This window comes from Diadema setosum, chromosome 9 (assembly GCF_964275005.1).
Source record: "Diadema setosum chromosome 9, eeDiaSeto1, whole genome shotgun sequence".
Taxonomy (NCBI): domain Eukaryota; kingdom Metazoa; phylum Echinodermata; class Echinoidea; order Diadematoida; family Diadematidae; genus Diadema; species Diadema setosum.
This window is the reverse complement of record NC_092693.1, coordinates 33,432,006-33,459,224: the sequence shown is the minus strand read 5'-3', so window position 1 is coordinate 33,459,224 and position 27,219 is coordinate 33,432,006. Positions and strand designations below refer to the sequence as shown.

Below are 27,219 nucleotides of genomic sequence, written 5' to 3'. Positions count from 1 at the left end.
GCGGGTCAACGGAGGGGCAGCCGTGTGGAGACGTTTACTGCGTGTGTAGGTCAGTCGCAGCCCAGGTCTTACCTACTTGCATATAAATATCGTTTTTCTCCTACTCATTGTTTCGATGGCCCATGCCGAGTAGGGCGATTGATAAATCGCCAGTGTGATACAGCGAGATCAACAGACTGGTCACATCTTTGCATGTCGTGACTGATATCTACAATTCAATTCATTTATATTCGATTTGATTACTTTATTTCCCTTGAACAAAAGGCGATCACTCAGTAAAGAACATGCAAGTAACATATCCGAAAACTATCTTTGTTGAATAAAAGCATCTATACACGATCACACGTACGTAACTGGCAGCAGAGTTATAGATAAAAATGATAACAGCTTGAAAAATGGGGTGGAAAAGTTAGAAAGAACCAAGAATCGAATTAGAGATGGAAGAAAAAAGGAAAAAGAAGACGAAAGAAGGAGAAAAATATTAAGAAAAGGGGTGGCAGAAGCACAGGAACGGAGAAAGGCGATCAAGCTCACTATAAATACAGCTTTATGAAAGTCCGAAGGTCGACCAGTGGAAAGGAATCAAAGGTGGAAAATCCACCAAAATGAGTGGTGCGGTGAAAAAAAAAGGAAAAAAAAAAAGAAGAAGAAGTGTGATGTATACCGTTTGGTTTGGTGATGTGTGACAAACACATTATGAGTCTCGTTTCATTTCATTTCATTTCATGTCATGTCTTTTCTTGTATATATGTCATACATTTCTCTAATGAGATTGTACGAAAATGACGAAAATATGAAATCATTGAATGGATGTATTGGACATTGCATGCAAACGATCAATGGCAGGATGATGTTAGAGGAGGATCGAAATGAATCAAAAAATATAATGGTGTCTAAAGAAAAACAATGTTGTTTCGCAATCCACAGTTCGTTCAATCATTGATGATGCAAGCTAACAAAAAATCGGATAGATACGTAATGGCAAAAATGAAATATGAAATAACAAGCAAAGTTGTAGAGTATGACTCACTATTACATTAGCTAGAAGTTACATGACATTGTTATGGTAATCACATTTCCATTATCTAAGGCATAATTATCAATTATCTCATACGCCGTTATATGTCATGATAATCCATCATGATATCACTGCTCATAATTCTGTAATAGGTTTGTACAAATTGATAACTTAACAACAATACCTCTCCCCCCCCCCAGTATGTGCTATTGCAAAGCAACGATCATTTGGATTGAAAGACATAGTTCATTCCGTGTAGTTTGAAAGTTTATTACGGAGTTTATAGACTCTATTCTTTTTATTTCATCATGAAAGACACAAAGGGTACATGGCCAATGGGAGACTGTAGAGATTAAAGGGTATCATTAGCTCATCTGCTGGCCAATACGCAACATTCGACTATCATCACGTTATGCCTCCAATCTTAAAAGGTTAAATTTCCAAAACTTTTGCACCTTTCGTTAGGTTTTAACAATTCAATTCAATTCAATTTGATTCAATTCAATTTAATTCAATTCAACTATACTATATTTCCATCCATCAAACTAAAATTAATACATAATACAATAGATACATTAAGCAATTCAATTGAATCTTCTCAAGCACTGTCCTATGGAATTTACTCTAACTCTAACATTTACTTGAAAACAGAATGGAGTCTCACGTTGATATCGTTGATATTCATTTCAGTAGAGCTTATGTATGTACATTATTGTAGTGTGCGTGTTAATATGCACATAGCATAGAGAGGAGTGATTCTTACAAGAAGATTATATTCCATATATATCCATATTTAGCAACGGCGTGTCAAATGTTAAACGTTCGGATTATATGCACCAAGTGAACAATATTGGTCGTTTTCCGTGGGATCTCTTTGTACAACTATTATCATGTTACGTTGTCTGGAATTCCCACTCCTCTTCGCACCCGGTACGTGTCAACCTATTATTCGTGCTGTACGGAGTGACGCTACAAATAACCTCAATAGCCGCTTTATAGATTAATGTTCAGTTTTGAAAATACACGTGCCATGCATGAATGATAGAAACCGAAAACTCTCATCTCATTTCTATATTTAAAGTCATCCTTATTTAGGGCATCTAATATCACTTTCCCTCGCATGGTTGCGTTTGCCGGTGGTATTTCCATACCTCGTTTGAAGACCGCCGCATCCGTCGACGTATACAGTCTCGATTGGGCTTTATTCAAAACGCCTTCCCACTGAAAACTGTATGGTCTTGAACAATGAGGAACATTTGCCTACACAATAATATATACCAACCCACATGCACAGATGAACAGACAGACAGATAATCATATAGACATAAATATATCGACCAATCATATATGATAGACATATATAGAGGCTAAAGAAGAAGGGGGAGTGATAGAAGAAGAGATTGGCGGAGAAAGAGAACGAGTGTGGGAATATGTTTCTGTAAAACAAATTCATGACTGGGTCCTTAATCGAAACATCAACCCCAATGAGACTGACCTACTTCATTTATAGCCATACACATCAAGTGTCATTAATTACGCAATGAGCAGAACAAGAGCGGGGCGTTGGCACATCTGTTGGGTAATAGTAATGGCATGATTGCTCTCTTGAAGTGTGTGGCTATCAAGGTCTGGCTTCAACACTTGGTACTGTCTATCAAAAATGACTTATATATCCAATGGCATTCACAGGCATGACCCGCAATACATCGGGCTAGGATGAAAGACTCGAGAGACCATGCAACATGGTTGGATGAATATGAAAGAATAATGACAAAATGTATTTTCTTACGTTTTATGTATTAGACATTGTAGTATATCTCACAGAATTATGCGTTTGGTCGGTAGACCATTCATTCATTCATTCATTCATTCATTCATTCATTCATTCATTCATTCATTCATTCATTCTTTCAGCATACATTCGTTCATTCATTCATTCATTCATTCATTCATTTATTCTTTCATGCATACATTCGTTCATTCATTCATTCATTCATTCATTCATTCATTCATTCATTCATTCATTCATTCTTTATTCATTCATTCATTCATTTCAACACGGAAAGACCTATTCAGCATAAGTTGTTTTTTCAGTGGGTCCGTGCATAAAATTCATAACAATTTACAATTTATAAATACAAACGAATAAAACAAATCACATGCAGTACATCGAAACAAGAGATATGTATACAACATAAGAAATGTAAAAATGCAGTGATCCCCCATTGACTCAACAAAAATGTTGCGTGCGTTGTCTTCAAAGCTTGACTGATGTCAGACAAGTTTTGTTTTCTTTTCGAGGCTAAATAACGTAGGTATACCATTGTTGTGCCTGCATTCATAATATACACTTGATCTTCTGTATGTATGATAAATATATCATCAATATATGTTAGAGAATGATTGAAAGCTATCACTGCTTCGGAGTTTTTGACCGTCTTCGATTTCGTTGCAGCTTCTTGTTTACTCGTGCTCATGTTCATAAATTTTTAGTGCCAGCTCAGTTTACAATACAAAAGAAATATATTACAGACAAATAGAACAGAAAATACACACACACAAACAAACGCAAAGTAATTCCTTTATGACTATGTTGCAGAGAATATGACGTTATCTTGTCTTTGTCGTATCTCTTCTTCATCTCTTATTTTTGAGGGAAAGACGCACAAATTTTTCTCGTCTTGTTTGACTTCTGAGATTATTTAAAAGAGAAAGTAATCTGACCATAGAATAGTAAGACAAGAGTTATACATTTGCCCATATTCGTTCAACTGAAATATGAAAACAGAGGTAGGAAAGGTTTAACCGCTTTTAGGAAACCTTTGTGAGAGTTTGAATGATTTATGATTTTTTCGAGAATTCCATCATTGTCGGCTGCATCTTCTCGACATGCAGAGTGATAATCAAAGTGTACATCTTTAGCTGGAGATTGCTAGGGAATGCAACATAGCAACACGGAAAACTACTTACGTATACGTATATCTCCCCCCCCCCCCCCTCTTGATTTGATATAGAGTTAGCAAGCAAGACTGAAAAATGTTACATCTGTTAAACATACATGCTTACGAAGATATACTTTTCATTGCTCTCATTATTATCTGTAATTAAAGAGTTAGCTTTGGGTTAGTGCAGTATAAATGAACATTAAATAATGAACTGTATATCGTACAAAACATATAATCAGACTGAGTGAAAATAACAATATTCTCAAGTGTCTGCACGTATTCCATGACTTTTATTGCCATACTGACAAAATCGTGAATTTTAGAAGTAGTTAACCGACTGCTCGACACGCACAGTTCAGGAAGCTAATCAGAGCATTTTTAGTTTTGCAAGAAGGGGGGGGGGGGGGAAGTGAAGGGAGAAAAAAATGCGCAGCGTATTGCCAATGTAAACTGATGATATCCCAATCGGTATCAAACTAAGCGAAACCGAAACAACGCAAACAAAACAATACTGTCAGATGGTAATAAGCAAACTAAAATCTCACTTGGAGCGGAAAGGTGATCGAAAATTACAGGTTGCGACCGCAAGATCAATAGGGTTTTCTTTTTCTTTTTTGTTAAATCTTGTTTTCTCTGTATCTTTTGTTTACCATGTAATCGACAGGGCCAAGGCTTCGTGAGGACTGTTGAGGTTTTGTATATCTTTGTGTTTTCTTTTCTCGTACTTAATTACCATCCGTCTCTAAACACCACACTTCATATAAAGTGACACGAACTTTGCATATAAAATTATGCTCTGTGCTGGGCGATGAACGTATTGTGGTCTAGCATATATACGCTCTGCCAAAAATCCTTTTTTTTTTTTTCTACCACTTTTATTCAACATCGTATCGGACGACAAACGCATTATTTTCATGTCGTAAGCCCTCCCACTGTTTGTGTGTCATACGTTGAGATGATTTTTTTTTTTCTTGGCCAATGTGACTGCATGAATGCAAAGGACGGCTGATGTAAGAGAAACAATCTGCAATAATACATTCAAATCCAGCAGAAGCGATGCACAGATTTGCCGAGAGTCATTTCTATGTTGACTATGAGCGGACTGAAAGTACGAGAATATTGTACCATGTATAAATAATGAAGAGAGCAACATTGTGAATATATGATGATAATGACCTTTGGTGCAAACATGAAAGGAAACAAACACACGCACACAACATCGTACGGAACTGAAAATGACTAATGATCAGTATTTCAGTATCGAAATAGATATAAGTCACTATCCTGCTGCTATATTAAAACTGTACTCGATACTGCTCGAAATGACTCGGTCCCGAGTACATGTATACTTATTGTTGCGACCACTTCTTATAAATGAGTGAAACTCCCCGCAAAAAAGAATAGGGGAATTTTTCTGAATAAATGCAAAACCGAGAGTAGGAGCACAAAATGACGGCTCGCTATTCAGACCTCTTTTAAAAACATTCGAATATTTCAAAAATATCTCAATATCGCCACACTTCACAGTGTAAACGTGCATAAATACATTCTGTCAATAACATGTGGACTACTCGAGCAATATCCATGAGCGTATGGATGCGTACTCGTGTGTTACGTTGTATGTTGTGTGTGTGAGTGTGTGTGTGTGCGTCTTGTGTGTGTGTGTGTGTGCGTGTGTGTGTGTGTGCATGTGTTTGTGTGTGTATAGGCTATGGAAATGGCAAAATGATACTGAGTCCGTGTACAGTGTATTCTGTATAATCTTACAATCTTATAACGATTGCCTCATAACATTGCAGCGAACATGCCGCATATATCGTCTCAACATCCGGACTTTAATGCGCGTTGGACGGCTTTCCTCCACTAGTCATGCGCGTAAATTCGCGATTCATCTCGCCGCCGTAAAGTGACGTAAAGTTTCATATATCACGCTCCACTGAGCATACGCATCATGTGAAATCATGGTGCAACCGCGATTTTCACGAAAGATAGCGCCGAACAATAGCGGCACAATCATAAGCCACATTGGGCATTATCTATAGATGCGATGTATTGGTTTCTATGCTTTGTTTCCTATTTTTTTCCCCCTCTCTTCAATTAGGTCGATCACCTCTGTTCAAATTTGATACCAGGCAAATGTAATGATTTGGACTTTTTATGATGATTTTGCATAACCTAGCTGATTCGCATATTATACAAACGAGATTAAACTAGATTGTACGTCTGAGAGACATAACGTCATTGTACGACGTCACTGATAATGACTAGCCAGACAACAGCAGCACTACTACAAAGAATATTGTGTCATGCTTTCGTTTTGGCCGTCAAAATCGGCATGATTCTTGAAGATTTGTTCCAATGTATGATATTGTTAATCTGAAACTTATTCATTGATGTGTTTATTGAGTTATCCATTTACTCATCGATCTGTTGTGGATAGGGCCTGCTGTACTACTTTTAGTCATTTACTTTATATTTGGTCATATCTGTGTCGAACATGCGTCAGTTTAATGCTCCCAAAAAGTCCGATGTTTCCTTGAAGAGACAGTTTCCATTCGAGTTTGTTTTATAACACCGAAACTCAAAATAAATCGCAATAACATTATTCACCAAATGTGTAAACATTGAAAAGAATGACGAAACGGGTGTAGACAGAGTCAGAAGTAAAGAGGAAAATATGAAGAATTTAGATGAATTCTACGAAGACCACTTTCGCAAGAAGAAACAGTTTCCATTCGAGTTTGTTTTATAACACCGAAACTCAAAATAAATCGCAATAACATTATTCAACAAATGTGTAAACATCGAAAAGAATGACGAGACGGCTGTGGATAGAGTCAGAAGTAAAGAGGAAAATATGAAAAATTTAGATGAATTCTACGAAGACCGTCACTTTCGCAACCACCTCCTCCCCCACCTCCCACTCTTAGCATCCATTAATGTGTTTATTACCACTTTCACGAGAGTGCTCGGGACTCATAATGTTTGAATTATGGATACATCTTGCTTTTACTTTGTAACTCATTGACCGTATCATGTTTAGATGTAAATTGATGTGCCATATACGGTATGTTGTTGAAAGCGCTAAAATCGTTACTATAGTCACAGCGGGTTTTAGCGCTATATAAAATCTTACGTTTTGTTGCGATGTACACTAGTGTATAGTAATGTATGTCACAGTTCAAGACATTTGGGTAACCGCATATTTAATTTGTTGACGGTTTTCGGGGATTCATCGTGAACGAAACGCGTATCTTTTTTTTACGTAATGGTAAGCCGCGTTTGGAAAAATCAGAGATATTGAAATAATGACCCTACATTCAAATTAGTGAAATTCTTCCATCGAGATGATTTTTTTTTGTGTGTTAATCAGTTGCAATGAAAAATGACCCTACATGTTTGCAGTCACGTGGTCAACGTTAATGAGCGGATGACACTAATGTGTTTTCATCTGATTCTGATTATCTTCTGATTATTTATCTGATTTCTTCCCTTACAAGAGAGCCGCCTTGTGTTTGTAAATGTGCGTCTGTATGTGTGCATGTATGTGTGTATTACTCTGTCTTTTTCTTAGGCAAAGTGTCTTTGTTGATTTTTTTTTTTTGGCCATCTGATTTTTATTTTTTTTTAAATGAGGGGACTGCATACTACAAGCTCTGGTTTTTAGCAGTACCCTCCATTTCCAGCAATTTTGTTTCTGCCCTTACCATAATGACATTACATTTATGTATATTTCTGTGGATAATTTACCTGTGTCTTTATTACATGTTATTATGTTCATCGCATTGTTGTACTGATTTGCTGACTTCTGTATACATGAACATTTCATTGTATTCCTAATCATTTGTTTTGTTGGAAATGAAATAAATCAACTTGAACTTGAACTTGAATGAATTTTCGACAAGATAACAAGAAGGTAAGGTGTGGGCGAGAAGCTGATAGAGCCAGCTATTGAGAGAGACAGCAGAAAAAATAGATAAAAAGATAAAGTTATAAGCGAGATGCGGTTGCCATGGCAATGAAGACAAAATGAAGTGATTGATTTGATCACGCGAGGAAACTCAGACATTGCACAATGCAAACGCGAGCATGCGTCATTGTCCCGACGTAATTTCTTTTCCCACTCATTCCTTTCCTCCCCCCCCCCCCTCCCGTCCTCTCGCTCGCTCTCTCTCCGTCTCTCGGTCTCTCCCACTCTCACTTTCTCAGATTTCTGATCGGGAATTTCCCCCTGCATACACGTGTTTTCTTGTCATCCGACGGTTTCCGTCTGCCAAAGAGATGGTATAGGCATTCCCTGCCAGAGAGGTATCACAGAGGAGGAAGTACACTGATCGGAATTCCTTCCATGTGAACTCGACTTGACGCAAGCGTGGATGTTTTTGTCGTATGATCATCATCGTCTTTCTCCTCCTTCTCCTGCTCCTCACCCTACGTCTTCCACCTCTTCTTCTTCATATTTTTCTCCATCTTTCTCCTCTTCGTCCTCTCCTTCTACTAGTAGTACATTACTTCTTATCATTATCAGTAATACTCTTATTATTCTGAATGAATGACACTTATAAAGCACTCATTGTACCCAAAAGATACTCCTTTTTACCTTTCATCATATAATTTCAAGATGCTTTCTGAGTTCTTTAGCTATCCTAGAAGAGATAGAAATTAGGAAGCCTATAATACGTCTTTTTACTCAGGTATTCATTTACGTCGCAAACACTATGTTTAGTTTATTACTTCTTCTTAATTATCAGTAATGCTCTAGGATATCATCTTTATCTGTCATCATGATTCAAAATTGTCAGCATCATCATCATTTTTGTCATCGTTACCATGGTTACAATGAGTGTTGGCATCACTACCTCAAGTTCATTAAAATAATACAAGTGTATGATGTGATTGTATCAAAATGCTGTCTGTGCTTTGTGATCATCTTGGCAGAGACAGAAATTATGTCTTTCTTTCAGGTGTACATTTACGTCGCAAACATTATCTTTATTTTATTAAAAAAAAGTATTTGACGGTAAATCGAAGGGGCGTGTGTTTTCGACGAGCAAAAGTGCGTTACGTATATATTAGCATTACATAGATTAGGTTGACTCAGGAGAAAGGTATGATTTTGTTAAACAAACTACATGTAATATGATTGTAGAGGGGCATTGTAGAGTGTTAGGTTTAAAAAGATTATAACATGGGATAGCATTAATGTTGTTGGTTTGTATTCACGATCAATAACGAGTTCCACAATTTCTTATTTTATTCCTGATATCACGAGTTGTGTCATTAGGGCATTATTTGTTGTATAATTCAGATCTTGATTGTTACTCCATTGTCTCAAATTCTTCCTCTAATCAGTGCAGTTTCGATTCTCCCTGTAATCTCTTAACCCATCCGCTTTAAGATGTTGAAATCCCCGAAGACCTTATAAAACAAGATACCGGTAGGCGAATGATTAACTGCTTGCTATTGCTCGAAGGAATAAATGAGTCTTTTTGTCAACGTAACGGACCTCAAAATTGATCACTGTTTCATGGTTTCCTTTGAATCAATGGACGTAGATACGACTTGCTGGGATCTCGCTTGGATCTGAGTTGTCCGTTCCCTCGTCACCAACAAGTCCATTTGGTTCATTGCTGTTATTTTTTTTATCTACTTTGTTCTGTTACTGTTGGCAGTATGCTGCATAATCTTTTCAAAGTTATACAAATAACTTCGAACAGGGGAATTACGTCACTGGTGTCGCCGCTGAAGGCGTATCTGGATATATTTTTTTAATGTGCTTTTCACTGAATATACCATTTTGTTATACAATGATGTTGTAAACCCCATTATACAGAAAGTAATATTCATGGAGTTCACTGGGATTTCATTTTCAAAGTTACCCCTTTCAGAAGCGATGTGAGGTCCACTCAATCGTAAAACATTTCGCATTTCCATTCAAATTCTGGAGATAAAAAGAATTTTGCGACTATTTTCTTTTCTCATCGACAAGTTGGAAGATTTATGCTCTGTGAGTTGGCATGACAGTTAAGGGCATAACAGTTAGGGCAGCCTCAGACAAGGTGCTCAATTGCTGGTGTAGCAAGGCAAGCAACGTCCCTTTGCCAAAGAACATGAAGAGTAGATAGCCTATTTCGAAACACAAGATTATGTCAATATAGCTGCGTCCATTCAACAACTGCGTATGCGAGTGTTTTTGGCGAGCATGGCGGGTGACAAATGTTTTGAATGCTCGACGAGGGTCACCTGCATGTACATTTTTGGCGCCGACATGGATCTTGCCAGAGGTACTTTTTGCAAACAACTCATCGTCATCGTGTTCTGCGGGTACAGGGCTTCGCATATGAATGCATCATTGTCTGCTGTCTACAGCTGGCGTTTGCGCTGACGAGTGATGTTGGCAGCGAGCCGAGCTAAAAACGTTATACCGCCCTCTTTCATTTTCGCGAGATGCTCGACTGAAGTGTGGCGTTGTTACTTACGGACGCTTCTCGCGTCAAACGGAGAATACACGAGAGATGAAGACCGAGAAACGTATTCTAGCATCGATATGAGGAAAACGGTAATCAAGTAGAACCGACTGGTCGGTTGTAGCTCTCCCAGTCCTCCTAATTCCTCCATTCGCACGTTGAGGACAAACAACATGAAATGAACGTGAAATTGTTTATTACCTTATCAGGTAACGATTCACGTGATGATGTAAATATTTGAACTACTTTGTATTCAGACAATCACGTTATGTCTATTGTTTTGTTGGAAACGACAAATGAATGAAGTGAAATCAGATGTGCTGCTTGCACTGTCTTGTTTCTTGATTGTCATATATGTTTGATTATACATGTCGGCGGTAAGAGACAGTTCAGTCGAACACAAGAACCACTCATGTGTGAATAGACTACACACAAATTCTACAAAATAGATTTCAACAATAATCACAGATTAATAATAATGGTTGGGCTTCTATTGACAGCCGATGTGTAATAAGTACACCTTGTAGACTAGACCATCTCCTGTTCATACCGCGTTTAAAGTACCCTTTAGCCGTGAACGTCTGAACACGTAGGGTCCTATGCACTGCAGAGTTTCAGTTTGAAAATAGCCGCATTGCCGGGGCAAGTTTAAACATTTAGCTCGTAAGATACAATCGATATCAATTTTCGGATGTCAACGTCATTTTCCTTGGAAAGATTGCGATATACTTGCAAAGCGTTAACGACAGAAATATTCTACTCCAGGAACATGAGTGCAATAAGAAAATTGGAGAATCAATATTTCGTTGACAGGGGTAGCCGTGAGAAAATAATTCTTTATGTATCCGTATTACCAATTTACTACTCAGTAATCTGACAACACATTGGCATTTTGATAAGTAAAAGACGTGGAATTCCATCAACTTCCGTCTGGGGATGGTGCACTGCATAAAAAACGTCCCATTGACCTTCCGTTGCCCCCGGGAAGGACTTTTTTTTTTTTTTTTTTTTTTGCAGGTATGGTGTATGATATGTCGAAATAGAAAGAAAAAAATCGCCATGTGAATTATACTAGTTGTGCAACCCCTCCCAGGACGGACATAATGTCATACTTTGAAAAAAGAAAGACCTTTGGCAAAACGGCAACAACAGCAACAACAATCCGGATCCGGACTAATACCCTCAGGAAAAATTGCATATGGAGATGTACTTCAGGACTATTTCTCCCTGAGCAATTAACAGGGCAGTGTTCTCTGGACAGTACACTCTGAATTTATCGCTCGGACAAACATATCCACAGGGACTAGTGGACGGAAGAGCAGTGTTTGTTTTTTGTTTAATGATAGAATAATCGTCAAGATCTGCCGGGGCTATTGCATATAACCTGTCGTTAAGAAAATCGCTGGAATTATTTAGTATATTGGGGCTTGATATGGGGTACTAACGCATGTCACTCTGCACTCTGTAACTTTGAAAAGTTTATAAGGCAGGGAAGCAAGAATATAAAGATCAGGATTAAACTTTCCTTTTTAAATCTTCGAGCGTGCTTCTTTCAGAACTTCTGTTGCATTTTCGCGTGCTTGGCGACATGAATTCATCAGACCATGTTGAAATCGCCCGGACTGCAGAAAATAACGAACCCAGTGATCGACGACAAAACAGGAAGGCGAGAATGAAGAGGGAAGATGGGGAAAAGAGATTCACAGAGAAGAAGGCCTATAGTAACCCCCAACATCTCCCCAAGACATCGGTTGTAGGCCGAGATAATAGAATGAGTACGGAGCGCTTGGAAAGAAAAACCGCATTCGCGCTATATAGCGATTCTATCGGACAGTATTATCAACAGGGTATACCCCCGACTGATTTGGCGTCCACATATCGCCGAAGGTCGGTTTGCGCTATTCTTCGAGATTCTAACAAATATACGGCGATGGAGTAGATGTACACAACAACAAACTCGCGATAATGCAGTGGCATAATAAGAGGGAATCGTGGAAGCCGTAGATTATGATCATTTTTAAAAATCCTTTTCCTCCTCAGCTGTAATATCTCGCGCTCCGCGCTCGATTCCTACAAGTTCGAGCACTGCGAAGCTCCTTTGTTGCTTTTCAAAGGTCCTTATCGTTGACACCTACAGAACGATTACACTCCACAGCAGGTCCTCCTTTATTTCTGATATTTTCTCCCTCTCTACGTATTTTCTCTCCCACTCTGTCTCCATAAATACAGCATCTTTCTTGTCCCCAACTCCTCATCTTTCTGCATTACGTCAACCACATCTCGTTCTATTGTGCTCACGCCTGGCGCTCTTCATGTTTGTTTTCCTCTCTTTTTCTCTCCTCCTCTCTTTCTCCCCTGTCACCATCTCTTCATCTTTTCCATCCATTTTTTTTCTTCATCTAATTGCCAATGCTGTCGCTTCATTAAGCAAGTGAATTGATTGCATAGGCCAATAACCGCTTGTTCATCCGAGTTCAGACCGGCCATTGCGAGAGAGGAGCAGCAATGTATGGATGTAGATGCGCGTCACGTAAGTAGGGTGTCCTGTTGGGCATCCGTTGGCCTGGCAATATGTCACCCCTATGACTTAAGGCGTGTAACAAACTACTAGTGCTGTGTGTAAGTCAGTTACGTGAAAATACACTCGTAACGCATAAAAGTCTACAGGGTATCATATTCGTTAACTCTTTGAAAATAAATCGTGCTAGGAATGATAATGGTATCGTATACGTGAGATATAGTATCGTAATATATCAACTCACATCTTATCCTTTCATAATTATAACAAACTGTACATCATATCTTATTATATCATATGTCATATCATATCATATCATATCATCAGATCATATGACATCACGTCACTTCACGTCACATCACATCACATCACATGATATGACATCACATGACATCACAGCACATTACATTACATCACATCACATCACGTCACGTCACGTCACGTCACGTCACGTCACGTCACGTCACATCACATCACATCACATCACATCACATCACATCACATCACACCACACCACATCACATCACATCACATCACATCACTTCACATCACATCACATCACATCACATCACATCACATCACATCACATCACGTCACGTCACGTCACGTCACGTCACGTCACGTCACGTCACATCACATCACATCACATCACATCACATCACATCACATCACACCACATCACATCACATCACATCACATCACATCACTTCACATCACATCACATCACATCACATCACATCACATCACATCACATCACATGATATGACATCACATGACATCACAGCACATTACATTACATTACATCACATCACATCACGTCACGTCACGTCACGTCACATCACATCACATCACATCACATCACATTACATCACAGCACATCACATCACATCACATCACATCACAACACATCACAACACATCTTGTAAGCTGAGTTAGAACAATGCATGCAATAGTCATTTAAGATTACTTTTTCTTCCTTTCTGTAACTATAGTTAGCATCTAATCATTATCATTTTCTTCCTTCTCCTCCTCCTGGTAATGGATATTCTAAGTCTTAGAAATGAAAGTCGCTCATATTTCAAACCTAGCTTCCAAGAGGAGCTTTGATGAATATTGTAATGAGGAATATTTTTTTTTAATAAGGACATCATTGCATACTCTCATACACCTATCATCACAATCGATCATCTTTATTATTTATCGTCATCTTCATCATCGTCATCACCATCATCATCATCATCATCAGGTTCATCGTCATCATCATCATCATCTTCATCATCATCAGCATTATCATCATCATTCAGGGGCGGATCCAGGAATTCCGTAAAGAGGGGCGCCTGTACAAAATTAAAGGGGCGCACCCACCCCACCCCCATTTTTTTCTTTTTATTTCTTTTGTTTTAATAAAAAAAAAAAATAAAGGAGGTATGGCGCTCCCGGTGCATCCTTGCCTGGATCCGCCACTGTCATCTTCACTATCAACCACATCATTATCGTCATCATCATTACCATCATCATCATTTTTGTCACCATCATCATAAGAAATTCATTTATGAACAGATATTAACTTGAATATGCTCTTGGTTCTCGATTGAAATCGCTTCTGGGATATACACATAACTATCGGTATAGATATGAATATAGGTATGTGACTGCTTGTGGAATAACGTGACACGGCATGATTTGGGCTACTTCTATTGTTTTGTATATCATTTTATTCTTTTCACCTCTTAAGAAAGTGGATTTTTTTTTCTTTTGGCAAGCAATGATTTAATGAGAATGTTGCCTTGTCATCACCGCATGATTTTTTTAACACATGTGAAATGTAATGCAATTGAACACATTCCATGGTGTTCTTATTATTATTTTTGTTGTTGTTGTGGTAGAGGTGGTGGCTAATGTTGCAGCTTTTGTTGCTGTTGTTGCTGTTTAGGGGAATTGAAGAGTGATGGTCAGGGTGAATGCTTAGCAATGTGGTCTACCGTTGAGACAATCTGCATTTTCTTCAAAACTGTCCAGATTCCACACACACTCGACTGGTACATCTCATCGGCCAAGGAATATCTAAGATTGCACTGTAACTATCCATATTGCCGCGTAGTTACAAATTGTAACTCGTGTATATTTATATAATAATTGTTTGTGAATGATGAACATGCATCAAAGAACTATTATGCTGTAGCCGACGGTCTGGAGTAATTCGACCGAGCGGTTGCTCGGCGGACGTGAATATTGAGATTGATTGGGAAGATCGAGAAGGCCATCATGTCAAATTTACATCACTCTGACTATACTTCGGTCAGGAAGCCTTGCCATAGACATATTTCCTTCCTTGTGCTAATATAGCCGATCATTTCCCCCTGAAAATGAAATCTGACAATCGCAACACAGCAAGCGTGTACGCACTCACCCTCCGATGTATACACTGTATGAATATAGTTGGCTGACAATGAAGGGCAGAATAGCCATACCTACACCGCGGCTGTGGTGACGAGCCTCAGAAATAGTGTTCTCCAAGAATACGCTCTTTTTAAATATTTCGGATAATCCACTATAGTTACTTGTACATACGTATTATGTGACCAATGGATGGAAATGTAAGATTCTCATCAATAGGCTATTTTTTTAAATGTATATAAAAGAGAAGCGAAAAGAGAAGATACTTCAAGTGAAGAAGGGAAAGGCACAGCATCAGCGTGGGTGAATATGAATCAATCGAAAGCTTGGGCACTCCAGCAATGGCGTTCATCCTGTTTTCTTTTGTGGAACGTTAACCCTAAAGGATCGGTTACCAAACACCAGTCACGAGTCATGGACAATTCCTTAACCCTTGCTATACCAATGAGTCAAATGTGTCCAAATTTCACACATATACCTATGGACAGTAGATAAACGTGGCACAAAGATAGGTAACGGTATAGTGTAAGGGGAGAAATTAGTCCAAGTCAGTGAAATCAAAATGGATACATGCAAAAGAAGTCGCACTTAGGCAAAAAACAAACTGTATATGAGACCTGTCCTACAAGTTGTGTATATTTGTTTTTATATTTTTGTTTAGTATGTATGTCTTCTTTTCAGAAACTCGGTAGCTACATATATCTCTTTCAACTATCCATTTATTATCTTCATTTTTCTTTTCTAAAACCTATGCATATTAACTCGCTGAGGACTAGTCCCGAGTATACTAGGGCATGTGTCCATGGGAAATTTGTGTTGTAGCAAAATCTGCTCGTCCTCAATGGGTTAAAGTGATGGATTAATATCGAGCCACAGTGGCAGAGTGGTTTAGACCGCAGACTCTCAATCGTGCAGGTCCCTGTTTCGAGACCGATGGTAGCAGTGCATGGTTTTGCCCTTACATAGACAACGGACTTCATCTTCATTTCCATGCCGTTCGAAGGACACTTTAAACCGTTGGTATCATAGGAGCTTACTAATGAGTAATGCTATAGTGCCTTTTTTGTGGAGCTACGTGGAATACAGATAAACACTCAAGCCACAACCATTAATAATTTATTGCGCGAATATTACTGGCATTACGCTACAGTGGATGGTATAACAACATGAATAGGACTGGCTTTGTATTGATGAGCGCACTCTTTAAAAAGTCGATTATGATTATCAACATTCAATTACATTCACACTAAAGAACCAAGGAACTTCTCTAACCTTTTTCGTCGACATTCTTCGTATTAAACTCGCTCCTCATCACAACTGCTATAATTCCCAAGCAGACAGATCATTTGGTTTTCGTTCATTTCCAGATTTTGCCTCTCAGAACTCAAGAATCCATTTCCACATAATTTAGGGTCATGCAAAACATGCTTTTAACAGTGTCAAGCACATTTGTCTTAAGTAAAAAGGCTTGGGATTTCTACGCATTACGTTATTTAATACTGAACCTAGGTTACGCTCGTACATGAATGTACGATGTGTTGGAAGAGCGTTTGCAACTGATGATGAAAAAGCGCCATACGAATGTCGCGTGTGTTGCGTTTGTATTTTACGGTCTGATATGAACTGCGTCATGTTCTTTATAACTAAATTGTCGTTCGTCACTTTTTATCATGAACATTTTTTCGGCGTTTTCTTTCCTATTTGTGACAGCTCACACGCATCAGCTGTCAGAGGAATGCGAGGTGTTTCTATGGTTACGGGAAATCGGACTCGATTACTACTTCAGCAACTTTATGAGTGGGAACTTCCACACGCTACGGGACATCGCGTCCATGGATCCCACGCCCGAAGTTCTGCGGGAACTAGAGGTTGAGCTCCCGGCTCATCGCAAGCGTCTTCGTCTGGCAAGTTAGTACCCATATGAGTTCAATCTGATAATGCTGCATACACGCAGGGAGGTGACTTGTTTCACCCTCCCTCATACACGGTACGGCTTACGTCGTACAGCGTTGTCGTGCCCTCGTCTCATAACGTGCACATAAATATGACTTCGTTGGGCAACACTGTCACCAATATTATTGATTTAAAGCATGCATGGTCGCGTTATTGTACGTATTTTGTATGCGTCATGCATGCATGCATGGTGGATGTGTATATGTATGATAGGGTGTACTTAAGTATGTATATATGTACATATGTACGTATGTTTTTATGTAAATGTATGTATGTATTCACGCACGTATACCTTGCGGGCGTTCATGCATTGAGCTTGTCAAGTGCCACTGCGTGTTGTGTGCATGTATGTGTGTAGCTGTCTGAGCGTGTGCGTTGCAGTTCTGTGTATGGACAACTGTGAACCAGAACAGCATAAATACAAGCAGAGGTCGTGTAATAATCATATCTTTGTTGACCCGGGAAATGAGTAATGGTTGAGGCGCACTTTGTATGCGAGAACATGTTCAAGGTTTGGCCAGGCGTCGCTCCATTGTCAGCGGTCAGAGGGACATCAATTTTTGAAGTGTTTGGTCAGCCCGCCGTTATATAGCTATAGTTCCGATTTGTACGGGCCACTCACATCCCCCTTGGCGGCCATCGCGAACCCGCCAACACTTGGGCGATCGTGCCGCCAGCCATCCGGGGGACTAGATTTAGCGACTGACCGTCTGGCTGAGTAGTTAGCTCGTTGTCTCTGTTCTGGCACAAAGCTTTCAAAATCTAATCACGTAAACTTATTAGTAAAAGCAGAAACAAAACAACAACGATATCGAGAAAAAGAAGACAGGCATCTCTGTTGTCTGGTTCTCTCCTTCTTCCATTTCCCCCTGTTCCCACTTCGGCTCTACTGTTTCATTTATAATGTGTGCGAAATTTATTATCGTCTTCTTCTTTTTTCGTAACATGATTATGTGTATTCATTTGGGCCATCAGACAGAGAAGGTTAGATGTGAGTTGAATGACCTGAATCGAGGAACTTATAGCAATAACGTCATAACAGTATGTCGCGTTTGAGCAACGTCCTTCATCATTGACAGCATGGCGTGACGGTTCAACATCTGTTCAATCATTGGTTTCCTTTTCTACTTCCCTCTTTCCTATCCTTTCCCCCCTCTTCTATTCCTTTCATGAGAACATTCATTCCTTGTTCGAATCTCCGGGAGGGGGAAAGCTGCATGTAATATCATTAACTTAAGTGATGGGTCACTAAAATAGACGCCATCGTCGGTCCGAGAAAAGGAGACTCGGCGAGGGTGCGAAACCAGGTGGTGTGCCCACCGCCGAGTGTCTCCGTTGACACCCGGCACTTTTCGGTCGGTCAGTCGTCGCCATCTAAGATGTAAACCCGCTTTGGTCACCAGATCGTCTACCGAGTGTTTAGTACGCGACAAAACGATGGCAAGAGAAACAACGGCAGTTTCTTCAAAGACGGCAGCAACATCAAATAAAATGCCGAATTTCTACCAAATACTACTGCAGCTATTACTAAGACTACTACTACTACTTCTGGGCCTACTGCTACTACTACTACTACTACTACTACTACTACTACTACTACTACTACTACTACTACTACTACTACTACTACTACTACTACTACTACTTCTACTACTACTACTAACTACGTACTACTACTACTACAAATGTTAACACACCGATGCGATACAGCAAAAACACCAAGACTATTTATACATAGAGTGAGAGATTCACACCCTCCCTTTTTTCCTTCATATACTCTTCACTCTTACTTGTCCTCACCGCTACACTTAGACCATTTACGTTGTCAACGATCTTGAGGGAAGACGGAGATTTAGTGTCAAACTCTGAAAGGTCTTGGCTAATGCGTTCGGAGATAGGTGGCAATATCTTGATCATGGGAGCGCTGTATTATGTCTCCAGCAAACTGACCGGGCCAGAGTGGTTGGGAGCAATTACCTCGACGCGCAAGACACGCCGGTCAGCCAATATACTTACTCTAAACACAAAGTCGACGTTGACGTTTATCACCGTCAATAAAATCACGGAGGAACCTTCCACCTCCTCTCTCTTTTCTATCTTCCTCTGTCACTCCATCTCTTTCTCTTCCTCCCACATCTTTTCTTTATAGAGACTTCATCTTCTTTCTCTTCAGCATTCTCTTTGTCGTCATCATCATCGTTGCCATCATCGACATCATCACTTCTCCTTGTTGTCTTCTTCTTCCTTCATCATCGTGATTGTCTCTGCGATCTTCTCTGTCTGCAAAGTCATCTTCTCCTTAAAGGGATGGTACCGTTTTGGTTGAGATGGATCTTTTGATCCCCACCTTTTTTTTAAAATGAAATAATCAGAAACATCTTATTTAATATGAAAGACAATTCTTATAGAAATTCAAAGTTTATTTGATGACAATTGGTTTTGAAATGGCTCAGATATTAAAAAGCAAAGAGGTCCTTATAAACGATGGAACCCACCCTTAAATAGGACCACCCATATTTTTAATAACTCAGCCATTTCAAAATCGATTTTCTTCAAATAAACTTTGAATTCCTCTTAGAATATTGTGCGCTCTTTCATATTCCATAACAGGTTTCTGATTATCTCGCAAAAAGCTTAAAATCTGAATCCCCATCTCAAACAAAAATATACCATTCCTTTAATGATCATCATCATCGCCACCACCATCAGCTTCCCCTTTTCCCTTTTTCTGTCTATCTTTCTTTTTCTGTATTTTCTTCCTTCTACCTTCATTTTCTTCTTCATCATCGTTGTCATCATCAATGTTCTCCTGGTCTTTTCTTTTCCTCATTTTCTCCTTCTTCTCCTTTTTCTTCTTCTTCTCCTTTTTCTTCTTCTTCTTCTTCTTCTGCTGTTTTGTCTTTTCCTTGTCATTACTCCTCATCATCTTTTCCCTCTTTGTCATCGTTTCGTCACCTTTCTCTTCCTCCTCCTCCTCCTCCTCCTCCTCCAAACGCGGTGTTGACCTTTCACTGACCTCAAGGTGTCATGCTTGTCTGGTGTAAACGATAGACTAACGACTCGGACATGAGGGGCGATATCGTACACTTAAGAGCACTGCTACAGAGCACTTAAACATCCAGCACATGATAGCAATGCACCGGACGACGGTGCATCATTAGCATATGAAGAGAGAGAGAGAGAGAGAGAGAGGGAGGCGGAGATTGATTGGAAAGGAAGATATACCCGGGACATATAACGATGCGGCTTTAAATGGGCCTTTGCTTCGTAATTTTGCAAATGAGGCTTACTTCATCATATTACTGCCACATTGCACCGATACACTTTAACATGCGAACTTTTTCCGCTTGAAATGCGTTTGTTTTAGGAGGATGACGCCGATAAAGCATCGTCACTTATAATCCACAATTTGGTCTATCCCTCCAAAATAAAAGCTATGAAACTCTTTTTCAGAAATGGTTCTACTTCATAGCCACTGGAAAAGGCCATAATCATTTGACAGTCTGAAGTCACGAAAAGGAAATTTTCTGACTGCCTTCTGTTTTACGGGTTGCACTTCAAAAAAACATGACGCTTCCAGATGCCGACGTATATCTGTTGTAATGATGATGTTGTTGATGACGGTAATAATGATGATGATAATGATGATGATGATAATGATAATAATAATAATAATAGCAATAATAATAAAAGAAGGATGAGGAGGAGGAGGAGAAGAAGAAGAAGAAGAAGAAGAAGAAGACGGTAATAACATCTTTTTAACATATCTGTCATTCGTTGTTTCGAAAGTCTACAAATGTGTGATTTGTTGAAGCCGTTTCTGACAAGGGTTTACTAGTGGTATTCTTTTGGTCTCCAAACCTACTACCTCAGCCACCTACGCCGGCACAGCAGTACGTGACCCAAAGAGAGGCGGCGCTGCTGATGAAGCAGTGCCGATTGTGGCGATAGTGATGATGGTGATGATGGTGATGATGGTGATGATGATGATGATGATGATGATGATGATGATGATGATGATGATGGTGATGATGATGATGATGATGATGTTGATGTTGAAAATGGAAGTTGATGGCAGTAGAGAGATTGTCTTTGATGATAACAACAATTAATTATGATGTTATACTAATGATGATGACGGTTTAGTTGCTAAGATGATAAAATAATCTCTGAGGCAAACATCAATCGTCGGTTTATGCAATGGGAACTAGAGAAGGCGTTGACTAAGGAAATTTAAAAAAAAATGTATAATTCATGAAAGTCTCAGTGGCATTGCACACTTTCACGAAGTGGCTGCACTCTATCATTCCTCCTGTTTCTGCGGTCGATTGTTTGTGTTAATAATCACGTCATCTGCTGTTCATCCCATTATCCAAACCCCCGAAGCCTCATGCACCGATTGCTTCCAGTGAACACACCTTCACCGTGGTTAATGCGATCGGTCGTTATCAACTCCCTCGGCATAGTCTTGATTTAGGTTCCCTGTCTTCATCCCCACTTAGCTCATCCTCTTTGTAACATAGCCACGTCGCCATAAGGTGATCCGATAACGTCATGTTCAAGGCCGAAGAGGCGGGCGGTCAGAGAGGCACGCAGTGTCGTGACTTCTGCCATTGTATACAACGGCCAATTTCTAGGCATTAATCCGCACCCCTTCTGACTCGCCCCACCCGGCCTCCCCATTTCGGCCCCGCTTTGCCTGTCGTTTCCATAACCATCTGACACTGTCTCGTCCTTGGTAAAATGTCCGCTTGCTGACCTCTCCTTAGTCACATCTGAGTTTACAGATTACTATTAGTTATTCATGGGACTGCGGACCGGAGGGGCAGGGTGGGAGGGATTGAGGGAGGGGGTATGGGGACGAAAGACTGGCGTGAAAAGCGTATTTTCTCTTCCTGACATTTCGTACTGTCTAACCAGGAGAGATCTACACCACCTTTACTGATTGAACGACATATTTCCATTTGAGCCGCGTGATCTCGAGAAACTGTTAGAGAATGAGCCGCTTGTGAGCATTAATTGTTCCGTCGCCATTTACTCGATATATTATTTTCCCGCTTTACTTCTATTCTTCTTGTCTCGGGAACTATGACAGCTGCAAGGCACCCATGGATACAAACCTGCACAATTATTAATTGCTGACAAATCGTATTATAAACAACAATGGTCAATAATGAATAGAATGGCGCCGGGAGGGGGGAGGGGCTCTTGTTCTTGTTATTGTTGTAGTTTTGATTTTGTTAGATAGAAGTACATGAAGGGGATTCGGCCGCTTTCTTCCCCGCATAGAACCTTCACCAAACTCCTTTCCAACATTCTCGGTTAACCGATATGATGTGAAGTCACCTCTATCGTGTCAATATTGGCGTATTAAATTTGCCCGCGGGAACATTTATATTCCGTGGCATTATCGACTGTTCGGAGGCCGCCTGGACGAAGGGAACAGCGGAGGGTAGTAGGGCGCGAAGATTTCTTCTCGGGCATCCACGGACATAATTAGTAGGCAGGCCTATCTATTCTTTGGTGACCAGCAGCAAATTTCGCCGCAGGGCAGGCGATCTTGAAGCGCGAAGCGTCAGGCGTCGGAGGACGATATTTTGTACGCTGAATTGTTCGGCACTGCGACAGCGGTCAAAGACCCGACATATAATTAGCTCAATAGCCAGCTACATAATATAATTGCACGCGATCTCTCCCTTTCTCTCCTTCTTTTCTCTCCCCTCTTCTCTCCACCCCCTCCCCCTCCCCCTCCCCTCCCCTCGCCTTCTCACTTTTTTTTAATGGTTAGTCGACATACGCACTCAAATGCACAAACCTACCGGCGCCCTGGTCAATTCATATTTCCTATAGAAATTTTACGACTACAGAATATCTCGTGGCATGTCGCAGTCTTGCCACACACACAACACCCTACAATGAAACAGCCATGATGAAGTCGAATATCTGGATCGTCCGATGCTGATGATGAGATGATGTGGAGAATGGCGGTAGAAACATCTATCATGCATCGATCGCATAACAACGGCCGTAGCCTTGAACCCGTGCGCTTTAGACGAAGGCCGTCTTTCGAGATGCAGTTCCCTGGAAGATGGAAAGAGCAAAGAGCTTCAGCTCCCTGTGAAGAGCCTCCGATTGTTGAGCCGATTCTTGATCCCACGTCCCAATCCAATCCATCTTAGCTTAAGCTGTTTGTGTGTCTACCACGGAACATGAAATGAAAATACAGGACCCCACGCTGTACGTCATTCTATTGGCGACACAATGGGCACAGTGTAGATGAACTTTCTTCATGCGAATCTAGGTAGATTATCAAGGATTAAGCATGGGAAGGGGAACTAGCTTGAAAATCAATGCAGTGGAAAGTGTAGATCTGTCAAAGAAAATCTCTCTAACTGAGAATGACAAATGTTTGGAGAGATAAGAAGATGTAGGAGACGACCATGAGGAACAATAGCAGATATTCATCACCCTTTCTATTTCTGGTTTTGCCAGGAGCAGTATGATATCATGCATGTAGGTATCATTATTAGGGTCATGAGCTCAACGAACTTTTCCACTATGGAATACCGGCAACAACTGTACATGCTTCATAATATGATGATCATTTGATATAATTTCTTCTCGGCGCGAAAAAAAACACACACGATATGACGTGATTTAAGCCTTTGACTCTAACTTAAGCAGACGATGAATACTCAAATCGGAAAACAAATAATGGGGAAGATGTACTCATATTCCAAATAGCATATTATATGAATGGTGATATCTGACAGAATGACGAGCAGATTGTTTGTAGTTATGCGCTCCTTACAAGACTGAATTGATGATGGTGATGATGATGGTGATGATGATGACGACGACGACGACGACGACGATGATGATGATAATGATGTATCTTCAGTGTAGCCATTGCTGCACCAGAGGGCCGTGCTATTATTATCACCCAAGCGTTGCCAGGTACCCATTTATACACCTGGGTCGAGAGCGACATTGTGGGTAAAAGCATCTTGTCCAAGGAATCGAACTCAGGTCCTCCGATTTAGAGTAGGGAGCCTATCCACCAAGCCACAGCGCCCCCATTGCCAGCAATACCACAACAAAACACATGATATTGCTTGCTTGAATGGTTGCCGTTGATGGTTGGTTGTCGGTGCTACATTATTCCAGTCGTGTTCAAGATAGGGAAGCTGATCTTTTCATCTGAGTCAAAAACTAGCGATGTCCGTCATGCTATATCATAGAGGCCACAATTTGTTTACTTGCGAAATGTAATCTTGAATGCGGTATTTGTATATTATCATATCATACAGTTCTATTCCAAGAGTCATACAGTATTCCTATAGGCTTTCATCTGACTTCAACGCTTCCTGTGCTAAGAACTTTAAGCAGTGTGTACGAGGCTATGGGGGTTTTCTGTAGCAATCGACGTTCACAGCACACAAAGGGTTAACCCATTGTCTATGTAAAGCTTGTGGATCACGTGGAGGGTCTAAGCGGGATTCGTGGTACGAAACGGTTTGGTATTCTCTTCTCCTCACTGTGTTTCTTTTTCGTGCGTCCGACCGCGCCACGCGAGCGAGCCTTGATACCGGAACAAATCCGAGATATATCCGAATATCCGATATCACCTCCTTTCGCACGTGATCTAACTCACGTACGACTTCAGAAAATGTGATCCACAAACAGTAAAAGCGAGTACAAGGAATTTGTTGGTACATACCTCAATCTACTTGAGTGATAGTCAAGCTCACACGTCACTCAATTTGCATGTGTCGGACACAAGTCCTGTCCTGTGTGACCCCAATCCTCCACCTCCCCCTCCACCTCCCCTCCACCTCCCCCTGTTTCTTTCTCGTCTTCCTTTTGTTACATTCATACGTAGTCTCACACTCTCCTGGTGCGCAGAGGTAAAATTCATCATACTATTGTCAATGCTCGATTTCTTATCTTTAAAAAAACAACAACAACTGTATGCTTAACGAGAATAAGAACCATTTATCCATTTCTGTTCCGGTTGTTAGCGGAGGAATAAACCTACAGATGTCATCCTCTCTGTCTGTCTGTCTATCTGTCTGTCAGTCAAATACTTTATTATTATCATTACGGATATTTATTTGATCAATTTTGATACTCTGCATGATAATTCAGCAAACGCCGCAATTACCAGCTCACGCTGTTTGGTCGCGTAGTGATTGCGCCATTGGAAACGTACGTCCCGTGTGGGTGAAAGGCATTGTTACAAATGTACGCAGCATCATATAATATATTAGATTCCATTCACTTCGGTTTCCATTCAATAAGCGATGTCAACTGCGGTGTGGCCTAATGGGAGAAGACACGACCTCGTACCTCATGGACTCGGAGCCGTCATCGGATTTATGGCTTGATCCGAAACGACAGATTCGTCATCGATACGAGGCGGAAATGGTATTGGTTGTGACAGGGGACGCAATTCCCTCTATATCGAGTTCAAGCACCGTCTCCCAAGAGCGGTATGATGTGAGCTTGTGGATGATGCGGCCAACGAGTGAGAGATTTTTTTTTTTTCTACTACGTCGTCGGTTTCTCCTTCGAATGTTTTGGATTTGCTTCAAAGCCTGTGATCTGACAGAAGGGGGTAGATTTGCACAGGAGATACATAATATAAAAGAAAAAAGGGATAGTGTGAAGGATGGAAAGAAGAAAGAGAGGGATAGTGGAAAGGAAAAAAGATGAAGGGATAGAGAGATTCGCGGGAGATGGAGGGAGAATTATGTGTACGAACGGTTGTCAGGTTATGTCAAAGCAAAGATATGTCATAAAGTATATGGGACGATCGCTAGGAACACACGTACACTTGCAAGGACATTATGTGCGTTTTACAATAGTTATTGTGATATCTAGTTGCAAACAATATCCATGGACTCTTCCCTCCCCCCCCCCCAAAAAAAAAGGGGGGAATTGAAAGATCGAATGAAGTAATTGTATTGTTGCAATAATATCGAACGTGTAATAATGTTGAAAACAGTGGATTATGAAGAAGTAAGCTAGGCAGTATTGCCAGAAACACCCCAAGCCACTACTGTCTGTGAATATGATTTTGACGAACGTATGCGTGTGGATTCTTATCCATTTGACTTGTTATCATTTCACCGTAGCAGGTTGAATTATGAATAAAGCACATAATACGAATGATGATATTGTATAGCAGTAGAAAGTCGTATTTTTTCTAGATAACAACGTAAAGTGAAATAGAGAAAAAAAACACAACATGTACGCTCTCAAAGTTCAAGAACTTCAAATCTTAATAACTATGTTGATGTAATGTGAGGGTATCATGATCCAGATCGGATATGTGACGTTTGTTTATTTGGTCTTATTTTCACTCACAGCACAAGAAGTATTTCCAATCTGAACGTTGTGTAATGACACAATCTCCAAAAGTACATTATCAAAGGAATGTTTCAAATTAACGAAGTGAACTTTTGCACTCTTCTCAGTAATCCCAATTGCATTCCAACAAACGACCCACAAAATGAACGTTATTTAATTTGTACACTATGCGCAGAGGGGCTGAGGAGTCGATTGTGGCAGAGAAAAAGTACTCTACGACCGCAAGGCCGTAGAAATCGTCCCTCTACGCACGCTCTCGTGCGTCGACTACCTCGGAGTGCCAGGACGCTCATCTTGCCGGCGACAAAAAACGAGTGCCCTTTCATGTTTATGAATAAGTGATAGGAACAGAAATCATTACGGCAGATTAATAATTCATCAGGTTTACGAGGATCGAGGAGCAGGAAAGCACTGAAGGGGGAAAACACTAGTGCTTTCTCTGCCGACCAACGCGTTAGCCATACTGAGGGCGATCCGCGAATGTGTCCGTGTATACACTTTTGCCGTGCTCAGTTTACCGTGCGTCTATTGTGGACACCTGGCATTGCG

General features: G+C 40.3%; 1 protein-coding gene across 1 annotated transcript in view; it reads left to right on the top strand.

The window, feature by feature from the left end:
• Positions 1–27,219, top strand: part of LOC140233330 (uncharacterized) — a 92,841-nt gene that overhangs the window by 20,716 nt on the left and 44,906 nt on the right. The window contains exon 2 of the mRNA XM_072313439.1: positions 17,056–17,253. Coding sequence (XP_072169540.1) covers positions 17,056–17,253 — 198 coding nt within the window. The remainder of the gene's footprint in view (positions 1–17,055; positions 17,254–27,219) is intronic.